Here is a 13,556-nt window from a genome sequence, read left to right on the forward strand (position 1 = left end):
GTTTTTTTTTTTTTTTCATTATACCATTTATTTACCATTTATTTGATTCAATATAAAACCTGAAGCCATTAACTCTTCTTTTGAGTCTTTCTTAGCAGCATAATGTGATAGAACTGATTTTTTAAAGAATTTTGTACCAAGTAGTACAGTACAATCTCCCTCATTTTAATTTTATGGGGAAAAATAAAGTTCAAATTAGAGAGATTTTTGAATAGAAAAAAGTTGACTTTTTTTCAAATATTCTCGTCAAAGTAATAAATAGAAATCAAATGAACAAATAGTAATTCTTAGGCCTAAATGCAATATATATTATGTGTTTTAAACTTTTGCATTTTCAAAAAAAAGTCGGTAGTTGTAGATTGTCTTTTATGAGCTTGTAAACCCATGTTAATGACACGATTCATGTCTTTAAGAGCCTTTGTCAAATTATTTCTTTAAGTTAGAATAAAGACTGTAAATATCAAGTAGAGTGATAGCATGCATTGTTTTGTTCAAACTTGGTTTTGTAACATCGTTTGAAACGTCAATGTGCTCATCATTGGATTCCTCTTCAGTTTCAAAGCCATCGTGTCGAGAAAACTTTGCAATAATGTCCTCATCTGATTATTTATTGGCAATGCAAACATCGAAATTAATGTCTACTTACTCGTTGATCGTAAAGTTAAATCTGCATCAAATTTTGCTTTTAACAATTCAAGATAATCTTTTAAGTTTTTCATTACAGCCTCTTCTGCATCTAAGCCACGAAAGGATTGTTATTAATGGAGTGTCTGCCAGATCAGGGAAAACATTTTTGGAAAACATATTTGGCAGATAGTTTAATAAACTTTTCTCAATACATTTAATGTGGGTTGTGTTATTGTTATATTTTTGCATTTGAAGAACATTTTTCTAAACGAATCTAGGTCCATTTTTGTGAAGTTGAGTTTGGGTAACTTTAATTTAAATCAGGGAAAACACGTAGAAGATCAGGAAAATATTAGGAAAAAGTCAGGGAAATCCACCTTAAAATATTGGCAGACACCCTGATTAACATTTATATGCTTTTCTACTGCTTCTAATAATATTCCTGATTTCTTTAAGCTGTCTATGAAGATTTGGTTTGGAATGGAATTTCATGCGTTTGTTAGCATAAACATAGCAGTTAAAATAGAAAACTTATATGTCTTGTTCTCTTTTTCCAAGGCAGCAATCTACTTTTTCACTGCAAGTGAGTGCTATTTCGCTTTAAGAGATCGGATTATTCCTTGATCCTTAGGTTGGGTGATCGAGATTGTATTCGGCGGAAGAAAGATAAGCTCCACCGAATCAAGTTTCTGCACGTTGGGATGGGCAGAACAATAATCTATAATTAAAGCAATTTTTAAAATTAGATAAAACAAAATAAGAAATTAATTTACTTTTTCTTAAATTTGTCTTGCCATCCATCTGAAGCTTGAAAATTTTTAAAGCTCAACTCTCTAATTTTAATTTAAAAATCTTTTAAATTAAAAAATAAAGCCACTGCAGTTTTTTATATTATGGAGTTTTTTACATATAGAACCTAAAGAAAAAATTTCAGAATCATATCATTTAGGCATCTTAAAATAAACATCTTTTTTGTACGGGGCATCAAAAAACATACAATAAATGTTACACCATTTTGAAATTAGATTTTCATATAGAAGCCTAGTTTTTGGGGGTTTTAGCCATCAGTTTTGAGATTCTCGCCCTAACAAATAATTAAATAATTTTTTTTACATTTTTACCACTTTGGAACAAGTATTTCAGAAGTTAAAGCTAATTGTGTTGTGCAATTAAGTAAAAAAATAAATGGTGCTGAAAAAATTAGTCAAAAGAGCAAAATTGGGACAGAGTATCGATATCTCTGAAACCGTATGGATTCGGATACTAAAATTTTAAGTGAAGTTTTCTTTCATTAGTTTAAGCTTGTATTCCAAAAATCATAAAAATCCAAAATGGCATGGTGTCGAAAATTTTTTTTTTGGTTGATTTGACACAGAATGACCCTTAAGGTATTTTCTTAAGAAAGAAGATACTGTTTTATTGTTTTATGAAGAATTAAAGTTAAAAAAAGTTCATGAAATCATGAAATTTTATAATATTTTATGAATCCTCTGTCTAAGCCAGCAAACACCAATGGAAAAATTACTTTTTATGTCAAACTTAAATTATATTATAGTCATTACAACCCTCAGAATCAGGAAAAATGAAGTTGGCAATAAATTGCCGACCTCAAACTGTTAGAGGTTGGCATTAGGTTGGCAAAAAAAATTTGATACAAAAAATTTATCATAAAACGTAGAAACAAGGTTGGCAGTTTTTTGCCGACCTCAAACATTTTAATGATGGTAGTCGGGTCTGCATTGCCGAATATTCAACCTAATTCCAATGGTTATCATTATTAGATTAAGAAACATATCAATGGTAAATTAAGGAATTATTTCAAAAGATTTAACTAAATTCATGTTAACGCCGATGAAGGGAATCGATCTAAAGACTCCAAAATGATGTTCTTTAGATTCACTATTACGGGTAGTAAAAAGGTTTGGAAAATTATATATAAAAAAAGAAAAGTTTCTTTAAATATTAAAAAAATCTGAAGTAAAAAAAATCATACCATCTAAAGCTAATACCATCTAAATTATACCATCTTTGTTTGGACATAATATGCTGATAAAACCATGCTAATTTCAAATAAAAGAATTCAAATAATTTGTAAATCGCCTTAGCTCACCGAGTGATTATACTGGTCAGACTGATCTGGTGTAGTATATATAGAACAAGTTGCAATTTATAAATTTAATTTTAAAAATTAAATTTAATAAGGGGTGTGTAGTAGTGTAATAACAAAAAATTTTTTCTATGAAATCACTTGCATTTTGCATATAAATTGCATTTTCGATTTTTTAAAAGTCCCCCCCCCCCCCTCTTCGGAAGAAAAAAGTGAAAAAACAATTTTTTTTTAAAAATGACATGTGTTTTTTGCTTTATTCAAAAGAGTAATAGTAATAACTAAGCAACTTTTATTAACAAATAAGATACAGAACAGCTATCAATTTGTCCAAAATGTACAAGAAATGTTTAAAAAATAGTTTTTGCTATGAACTTCAGGTTCAAAAAATCAATCTTTCTTAATTTCGCATGAAGTTCCTCCATCAGTTTTACAGCACGTTCAGCAATTTGGTTAGATCTGGAAATGTCAATTAATGATTCTTTGGAAAATGTCTCAATTAATGACTCTTTGTAAACAGTTCATTGAAGGAAGCTTCTTTGTAGTGTTGCGAATGGAACCAATCATTTGCCCATTTGTAGCAGATGAAGTCGCATGCTGGAGCGACTCTGGTATCAGAAATAATGCTATAATAGCATATATCGCTCGTGAGTTCCATCTTGCCTGGTGTAAATTTGAGAGTTTCTTCCAGCTGATTCTAGGCCAATGTGAAGTTGTTTTGTAATGACGATATGCCTGACAAAGTTCATATAAGAACTTAAAATCATCTCGCCATCCAGGGTTCTTGCCTGTGTCAACATCATCTGTCGCAACGAGGTGGTAATCTGTCGCAACGAGGTGGTAAAGAGAGACATAGTTTTCTGTTAATTTGTTAATGAAGGAATATTTGAGTTCTGGTTTGGTTCTTGGCTCTTGAATAAGAAAATCCATGACATGCTTCAGAAGGAGGTCGAGCACATGGTGCTGACAGCCAATATATTGTGGCTTCTGAAAGTCCTTTCTCAAGACTTCATCCTGTATGAGCTTTACAATCCCGTGCAAATGACCAGTATTTACTGCAGTTGTGTCGCAGATTATCATGCAAATATTTTCCCAAGCATGGTATTCATCAATTAGCTGATGTAGTTCCTTGTGAAGGGCTGCAGCAGAACCACTCTCACATTTAAGAATACTGAGTTTGATTTCGATTGTCAAATTTTTCAGCAGAACGACTTGATACTCTTCCCCTTGCATTCTTTTACCATCAAACTGGAGACAATAGGGATCTTTGCTTTGAGGTTTTTGAACATTTTTGGTTTTCATTTTCTGTCCTTCAGAGATTACTTGTTTCCAGACACCTGCCTGACTTGGAACCGGCACATCATGACCATGTTCAGCAATGGTTGCAAGAACCTCATGTGCTTTATGTGTAGAAATGTTGTTTTTTAGTACTAGTAAACCCGCTGTTGTAGTGCTTGATCTTTGGTATTTCGGTTTGCATTCAGGAGAAGTAGACGTGGAAAAAGAGGTTGGCGACTCGGGTGAAGAATCAGAGGTTTCAGAATCCGTAGATTCTGAGTCACTTTCATGTGTTTGTGTGGGTTGGGATTGAGAAGAGCTGGCTTTAGGTTGAGTTGTTGATAGTCGGTTTCGTTTTCTTGGGTGGATTGATTTCAAAGGGGCTTGTTTGACCATTGAATAACCTATCTTTCCTCCACTCTGAACTTGCCTCTGGTAGAGCTCTTTATCCTCCATGCTTTTCCATTCTCCATTAATGATAGTGACATCAAACAACTGAGAAAGTGTTGCAGTGAATTTATCAAATGGTTTCTTTTTGTTTTTGTCATATAGATCAATCAGACTATTGAGCTTCTTTCTGATGAGTGCGCTGGATAATAGTGGAAAGTCTAGAATTTCCCTCCAGAGCAATTCTATATCCGTAATCATAATTTTGATTCGATCCAGTCGCCGTTTTTCGCTGTTGAACAGAAAAATGAAGTTTCCAAGAATTTGACGGTTTGTTGGCATCCGTGTGAGATTGGTTAGCTTTTCCCCTTTCTGTTTAGAAAAGGAGGGTAGATTCTTCATCCAAATATACCTGTTTGTCTTTACACTGTTGCTGGAATTTCTATAAGACATTTTATTGACAATCTTGCACTGAAAACAAAAATATTCAAATGAGTTCAGATAATAAACAACATCTATTAAGAAACTACTAAACTAACAACCATCCGTAAATATCTTGTTTATAAACAAATGGAAACAGCTGACTGGAATGTGCTTAAAAGCAGTATAGAGCGTCATATAAAAAGTCAGTGTGAAATTGAAACCGATAGTCAAACTCTGCGATGTTTGCACAAAAAAAAAAAAAAGGTGGGGGAACTTTTTTCAGTTTTTTTAAAAATTGATGTTGCTACTGTCATCTACCTACAATTGTTCCTCTAAAGTAAAGGGTTTCAGTTTCGTAACAAAAATTTATGATAATAGTTATTACCCTAGTGTGTAGGTTGTCACAGGAAAAAAATTAGTTTGAATATGTTAAAAACCGTTTGTATTGGATCTCTGAAAATTTGGTCACAGAAAAATACAACATTAATCTAGATAAAAAGTTTAAAGGAGAAAGGCTACGGTTTTCTTGGTACTGTGAGCAGTTGCAGAATCTTGCATGAAGGCCCATGGATCATTACCAAACTTCTTCTCGGCCCAAGGCAACAAGTTAACTTTTATAAAGTAAATGTAAGTTGTTTGGGTCACCTTGACACCTTTGGGAACAAATACAAGTGGGGTTTTTGAGCTATCTGAACAAACACCACTCCATACCATCACTCCTGTAGGGTGCTGTCTTCTTGCTATAGTCTGAATTTCCAATGTAACTGTTTTTCCAGACTTCCCTAGAACTCTGTTGTTGTATATGTTAGGCTCAGGCTTGATTGTGAAGATTTTTTCGTCACTGTAGACAGCTGGAACACTTGGGTGGGATTTGAACCATTCTAGAAGCAGCTTTGTTCTCGTTTTGCTCTTGTAGCCTCTCTCAAAAGTTGCCTATTTGACTTAATAAAGCTCTTCATACCTAAGTTATCATGGATGACTTGTTGCAATGTTCTCCTTGACACACAAGCTTCTCAAGCTAAGATATTGATCAATTTAGATTTCGTCCCACTTTGCAGTTACCAGAATTTCAAAGTTCTTTAGTTCTTATAAATCTTCTTAAGCCTGTCTGCTTCAGTTTACCATTTCCACCTTTTTCTAGATCTTTAATGAGCCGGTAAACATTTGAATTATGAAGCTGTTCTTTCACTGCTTTGCAAATTTTGTTTTTCTTTACATCTGCCTTTCAGAGTGAAAAACAAGTTTTCTTACTTTTTCTTTTTCCACGCGATTAATTCAACCGATTTTTTGTTTTACTAATTTATAAAAAATGTTTTTTATTATTAACTAGTTAAGCCATAATTGATTTTCCCATCAAATTTGTTTTTCCTAAATTTTCTGACATTTTGAGTGCAACGTTCAATTTATTATGTTTTTCTGCACTAACCTACGCACCCCTGTAGAAAATGTAAATTTTAGGTGCTGGTTTCTCAGAGTTTAAAAATCATTCAGCTAGATTTTTAAAGTAATTTATATTATTTATTTTAAGTGAGTGCTGCTTAATTTTGTGGATAGAAACAATTTATTGTAGATATCTGTGTTGTTAAAGTTTGAGACCTGGATGGATGCTGCTACTCAAATTTTTTATAGTTTAAGTGTAGGATTTGGAGCGCTTATAGCTTTTTCCAGTTATATGCCTCAAAAAAACAATTGTATTCGTGATGCTGTTTTTATTGTTTTGCTTGATTGTGGGACATCTGTTTTTGCTGGAATTGTTACTTTTTCATTTCTTGGATATCGGCATTTTAAAACTGGAATACCAGTGACTGAGGTTAGTAGTTGGTATTTTTAGTATTGTTTTTTCAACATTAGATAGTGTTGTGTTGTTTGGTTAACTTTGTGAAAATTTTTCTCAACTTTTAAATAAGTAACTTTTAAATAACGTTTTTTCACCCTACATTTTTACAAGGTTGGATCGGGACCTGGGTTAGCCTTTATGACATACTGTGATGCATTCTTATTAATGGACCTTTCACCATTATGGGCTATTCTTTTTTTTCTAATGCTAGTGCTATTAGGAATCGATTCTGAATTTGGAACAATGGAAGGAGCTATAGCACCACTTTATGACCTAAAATGGGTGACAATGAAAAAGAAATATTTTATTGGTAATTCTTTTAAAAATCTTTAAGTTTTTATATACTTAAATTTGTTTAGTTACAATAATTTTAAAAATAATTATAAATTTTATATTTTCTGTAATATGTGTACATTATATTTGTACTGAAATTACAAAGGTTATTTATAAGTTTCAAAAATTTTATCTATTTACTTTTCTACTTTTTTTACATTAATTTATTTTATAAACCTATTTACTTTTTGCAAGTTTTTTGATTTTTCATTTACCAATTATTTTTAATGAAATTGCAACCACTAGCCAAACATTTTGTATTGTAGGATCAAAGTTTTTAAAGGAAAGAAACCTAGCTGAAAAATTTTTTTTTAATTGTTTAATATATTGGGAAAATAATATAAGTTTTTTTTTCAAATATCACATATCTACGAATTGAATATTAGTGTAAACAGCTTCTTTTTTTCAATTTTGGGATTGCAACAATAAATTCAACAGAAATCAATTTATATGGGTGCATCATGAAAATTTATTAAAAAAGTAAAATAAAAATGCTACACAAAGTGTCGTTATTTGCTTTTTTTAGCAATAATTGCTTTGATATTTTTGATAATGGAATTAATATTTTGTTTGGGTAATGGCTTCTATTTATTTCAAATATTTGATGATTACTCTGTTCCCATTCCATTGCTTGTGATTGCCTTATTCCAAGTAATATCTATAGGATGGATTTACGGAACTGATAGGTAAGTTTGTAATGTGCTAATAATTTTTCTATACTTTGTTACTTTATAGTTAATTTTATTATTATATATATTATTTTGTTGTTTTTTTATTTTATGATGATCCTAATTTTATTAAGAATTTCAAGTGATATTGAGTATATGACTGGAAAAAGACCAAACTACTTTTGGTTGATTTGTTGGAAATATATTTCTCCCTTGATTCTTCTTATTGTTTTTATTGGTTACATTCTAGCAGTGTCTCGAAACACTCCTCACTACCAGGCTTATGTTGGTTGCATCCAAGTAAGTGAAGTTATGTTGTTGCTATATTCCAAAATATGATATAGATTCTTTAATATTTCATACAGTTTGATAGAAATATATTCCGAAAAATAATATAGATACTTTAATATTTCATACAGTTCAATAGAACTATATTCCAAAAATGATATAGATACTTTAATACTTCATACATTCGATAAAAATATATTCCGAAAATTATATTGATATTTAAATATTTCATTCAGTTTGATAGAAATATATGTCGCACTAATATGATAAGAAAAAGTTTAACTAAGTTTACCTAGCAAAACCCTTTACACAGAGAAGAGTTTTTTTTAGGGAAAAGTTGTCTTTATTGGAACACTTAAGGAATAAATATTTATTTGCTAAAGATGGCCTAACTGGGAAAACATTTATGATTTGATTAATACAAACAGACAACCCTACTACACTTTTAACCATAATTTGACTTAATTGCGGTAATTAATGACTTAATTGCGGTTTTAATGCGGTAGTGGTGTAGTGGTAGAGCGCTCGCTTCATAAGCAAGAGGTTTCGAGTTCGATCCCCACCACATGGTAGTACCACGCTCAACTTGTTTCTCCGCGCAGCGGCCTAGTTCGTCAAGGTTCGTGTTTCGGAGTTATAGAGTTGAGAGAGGGTTATAACCACAATTAAGTAACCTCTTATCTGTAGTGGCCTTCTGGGCCTTGGGGAGGTGAAATAACAAAAAAAAAAATTGGTTGCACTGTTATTGGAAATAAATTTGTTTTTACAAGGGTACGATTTTGTTCCAATCAAGGTAACCAGTTTCCTAAATTGGAACGCTTTGATCCTTAATCGGAACTGGTTGTTTCTTTTTTAAAAAATACCCAGTAAATCAACACAAATGAATTAAAAATTATTTTTATCTTTACATTTACAGTTTAAATAGTTTATAACAGGATTGATATTACCCAGGTAAACTGAAATTCTACATACAAAAAGTTGTATAAAAGCTTTAACTATTATGGTGTTCTTTTATTTTATTGGTTAAAAAGAAATAGGGAATGTATTATTTTTGAGGTATATGGTTGTTACTAAGTATTTTTAAATTGCGCCTGAACTATTTCTTCAACCTTTTGTTACTGATTAAGTAAGAAAAATTTTATATTTCCAAACAAGGAAACTTTAGAATACTTTTTTATATCACTGCAATATCATGCAGCAACTTATAAGCTAAGTTTATGTTTTAATGTGCATTTTAAATCCCGTCACATTAAACACAAAAAAGCCATATAACCTATAAAAATTTAGTTTAAATTTAGTTTAATCAATATAGTGTGAACACAAAATTAGATCACTGAAAAAAATGACACAAAAAAACTTTAAATCTATGGTGCTCATGCATTTTTTGAGGGATAACTTTAAAAAACTGTTGAAACATAGAAAATAAGAGGTTTTACTAGAAAAATGCAAAATATAGGCATAATTCATTTTTTTAATTAAGGCAACTCTCCCCTATGCTTCTAAAATGTATATTTCTAAAATCTACCTTAAAAATTGATGCATTTTTTAATGAATTGGTCATTTTAAATGCATAAAATAGAAATATGTCCTAAACCTTGGTTTATTCTTTTGCTTTTAAATGAATTATTTTTATTTTTAATTAGGTTCATTTACTTTTTTTGTTGTTGTTGTATCTTAAAAACAAGTTTAAAATAAGTCACAAAAACAATTTTTTTACAAGTTATTTTTAAAAAAACTTTAGCTAATGCTACATATTTTTTATAATTTATTCAAAGACTGTTTATGTTTCTGAAAATTTTTTCATACAGCGCTGCTCATAGTCTTTAATATACACCCTGTTGCAACTTGTACAAAAAATTAAAAGAATAGTTTTTCTTCTCAGATAAAATAAACCAATCCTCAACTTGGATTTGTTTATTTTAGTCAAATGATTTAGCATATTTTTTCACTGCAACATCTGTTGTGCTAAACATTCACTTTGTAATAATTTGAACTTGAAAATTTAATTTGTGAGCTTTTAGGAATTCCGGATGAATGTAATCAAAAATATACCCTTTTTGCAGTTACCATCAAGTGGCATTTAATGAAGGTTTCTTCCATCTTCGTTATAATTGTTGCTTTTTTTTTCAAAACTAGCTTAAACATCAGGTATATACTTCTGAAAGTTAGCTTTCTCGACCACTGAACCACAGCACAGTGATTAAGGAGCCTTTTAAAAAAAAAGCATTTTTATTTTTTGTTTATTTGTTTAATATTAATTTTTGAATGTTTTTATTAAAAATGAGTAACGTTTTATTAAATTTTCAACGTTGCTCCCTCATTTTTCAATACTTTTCAAAAAACTAAAAAGATTCGATTAAAGTATCACATTCTTTATTGCAAAAAGGTTTATTGATTTTCAATTAAGCAATACTGTCAAATAGAATCTACAAAAGCTGGCAGTTGTTGTGCAAGATGTTGTATGCTGACCATGTTGACTTCTTTGGAGCATTTCTCGATTTTTTTGTGCATATGATCTATACTTTTTGCCTGCCTATTATTTGCATGGACCTTACTTTTTAGAATGCTCCAGGAATTTTTGATTGGACAAAATTGCTAAAAAAAAACCTACTAAAAACCTGCTAGTTGATTGCCATGCCACTTGGGAAGAAGAAAGTCTTTGAAAAACTGTACTCTGAAAAGCGACACCAGACAAGCAGTTTCTTTTATTATTTGGCTGATGGATCATACTTGACACTTGCAGGAGTTACTGAAACATCGCTGGTGTGGAAATTGCCGTTGATCTAAGAGAAATATAAAGTGAAGTATGATTCATCGTCCAAAATGTAATACTTTTTTCGCAACTTTCCACACAGCCGGCAGCATCTTGGTCTAATCCTTGCTTTCTGGTCCTGCATTCGCTTCGGGATCCAGATTTTCTTCTTGTATGGATAGAAGAATTGTTTTTAAGCGTCAGGAAGATGTTTTGATGACTGCCTTAAAATTTTTGAGCTGCTTGGGGTTGCAAAATAGTGTCCTTATAGTCAAACATCGCTTTCAGTCGCTTTATGTTGGTTTTGGTTGTCATGATTAGTTGTTTTTTCCCACCCTTGGCTCTATGGTGGCCAGGTTCGTTTTCAGTTCGGTCAATAATCCTGTAGATTGTACTACTCAGCATTTTCTTATCTACAAAGTGCTTAAATGGTGAATTGTCTATCCTCTGATCTATTAGCTAGGTAAAACTTGTACACACGTTTTCTTTACCTTTCGTATTTGCTGATGTATTTTGGTTTCATTTTTGAAGATTTATAAAGCAAATACAGATAAATGATCAGTGTGAAATTTGCTACAAAATAGGTAATTGACATTACCATAAATAATTTGATACAACAGTTTTTGTCTGCTAAATTATGTCCCACTTTCAACTTGCCATTTGTTAAACACAGTCAAAGCATTTTAATGAGATGAATTTCTTTTGAAATCCCTGCCAAAGGCATATTTATGATTACTGCAGGATTTAAATTTATTGACCAGATTGAAATCCATATTTATGATTACTGCAGGATTTAAATTTATTGACCAGATTGAAATCCATAGCTCTAGCTACTCATTTTTATAACTTTTTTTTTTTTTATTGTCAAATTTCAAGTTTATGTTCAAACGTTTAAGTGGCTGTGGAATCAATATGTATTACACTTTTTTTTCAGTTTCTCAAATATATATAGGCAGGTTCTATTAATTTTTTTTTTAATTAAAAAAAAATCTTACATATAAAACAAGGGCGCACCTTCTAAGCTTCCACTCTAGTTTAAAAAAATTTTCACCCTAATCTGAATCACCCTAATATATATATATATATATATATATATATATATATATATATATATATATATATATATATATATATATATATATATATATATATATATATATATATATATATATATATATATATATATATATAAAGAAGTCTTTTTAAGACCGGCTGGGTTGGTGCTTATGTAAAAAATAATTGTTTTTTAAATTGATCAATTATCCTAACTTTTTTTACCTCCGGTTATTGTTAAGTTTAATTATTATTTGCTATGAACTAATGAAATATTTCTTACGTATTTAATATTTTAGATGAGTAATTAAATATTGGAATTCTAGATGAGTTGGGAAAAGCATTACCTATTTTCCTTAAAAATATTATACTGAGAGATAATATATGAAGAGCTTGCTAAGATATTATATATACATACATACTACTAAATTAGTTCTTTATAGTATTAATATGCCTAAAAATTGTACAAAAGGATTTCTTAACAGATCTTTTATTATTCTGGAATTATTAGATCAGAGGAATGAAAGATTTTATTTTATTACTTGCATCAGAGATATAATAATAAACAATAAAAGAATAATAAACAATAGTTGAAACAAAAAAAGAAACTTTCAATACAAAGAATACGAGAAGAAAATGAAAATTTTTTAGTTTAAATGCTAACTTTTAAAATACAGCGAGCATAAGTAAGCATCCCAATTTGAACGCAAATCGGTCGATAAACCATTTTAATACAACATTAAATTAATTAATCTAAAGTTTTAATCAGTATTATTAATTCTTATACTTGTTTTAAGAAAGCAATTGGATTACGGAAACAAGTTTATAAAATTTTGTAGAAAAATTGTTTAAATGTTTTTAAAATGTGTTTTAAAATGTTTAAAATTCTTTAACTGTTAAAAATAGGATCCTTTGGATTCAGCAATAAGCGAAGGCACATTATCATGGTCAAAGAACTTTGTTTATCCCATATGGGCTCGAGTACTTGCTGCCTTCTTAGTCATTGTTTCAGTGTTTCCTATACCTTTTTATATGATAAAAAACTGGCCGGACAATTGGAGAGATGGAATCACTTATATAAAAACAAAAGCAAATTACTTTCCAGACCCCTCTTCTTATGAACCTAAACGACGCATAACTATGGAAGAAATGGAGAATATCATCAAAGCAGAAAGTTCTCTTTAATTGATAATTAAAGTTAAATACTTTTTTTATATATTTATATTGTAAACGGCAAAAAATCTTATATATATATATATATATATATAGAGAGAGAGAGAGAGAGAGAGAGAGAGAGAGAGAGAGAGAGAGAGAGAGAGAGAGAGAGAGAGAGAGAGAGAGAGAGAGAGAGAGAGAGAGAGCCTTTAACTAACTTTTTAAATTTATTGTTTGTTTTTTCTTTAATTTAGGACTTATTGGGGAAAATTTTTCCAACCATAGTCGGAGAACCCACTTTTTTTTTTTACGCCTTCCTCCCCCCTCCCTCCTTCCCTTCCTCCTCCCTCCTTGAAATCTCTTCGCGACGGCCCTGCATGAGCGTCTTAATTACTAAAATTGTTTTGCAGTTGTATATGCACTTTTTTGTTCAGCTTAACGGAGCGTTAATTATTAGATTGATAAAAGCTTTTTTAAATGAAGAAAGGTTACAAATTTTATTAAAATGCAAAAATATGTATAACAAAAATTGTATCAAATAAGACATGGTCACATCAAAACATTTTTAACATTTTTTGTATCATCTGTTTTTAAACAGTTTCATATGCCAAATAAGTATCATAATTGTGCCTGAATTGTCATCAGTAT

General features: G+C 30.4%; 1 protein-coding gene across 1 annotated transcript in view; it reads left to right on the forward strand.

The window, feature by feature from the left end:
• The window catches only part of LOC101238797 (sodium-dependent neutral amino acid transporter B(0)AT2), a 40,431-nt gene extending 27,230 nt beyond the window's left edge, over window positions 1–13,201 (forward strand). Inside the window, exons 5-9 of the mRNA XM_065812203.1 lie at window positions 6,393–6,632; window positions 6,771–6,969; window positions 7,519–7,678; window positions 7,795–7,960; window positions 12,660–13,201. Coding sequence (XP_065668275.1) covers window positions 6,393–6,632; window positions 6,771–6,969; window positions 7,519–7,678; window positions 7,795–7,960; window positions 12,660–12,938 — 1,044 coding nt within the window. The 3' untranslated portion in view covers window positions 12,939–13,201. The remainder of the gene's footprint in view (window positions 1–6,392; window positions 6,633–6,770; window positions 6,970–7,518; window positions 7,679–7,794; window positions 7,961–12,659) is intronic.
• Window positions 13,202–13,556: the final 355 nt, after the last annotated feature.

This window comes from Hydra vulgaris, chromosome 12, assembly GCF_038396675.1.
Source record: "Hydra vulgaris chromosome 12, alternate assembly HydraT2T_AEP".
NCBI lineage: Eukaryota > Metazoa > Cnidaria > Hydrozoa > Anthoathecata > Hydridae > Hydra > Hydra vulgaris.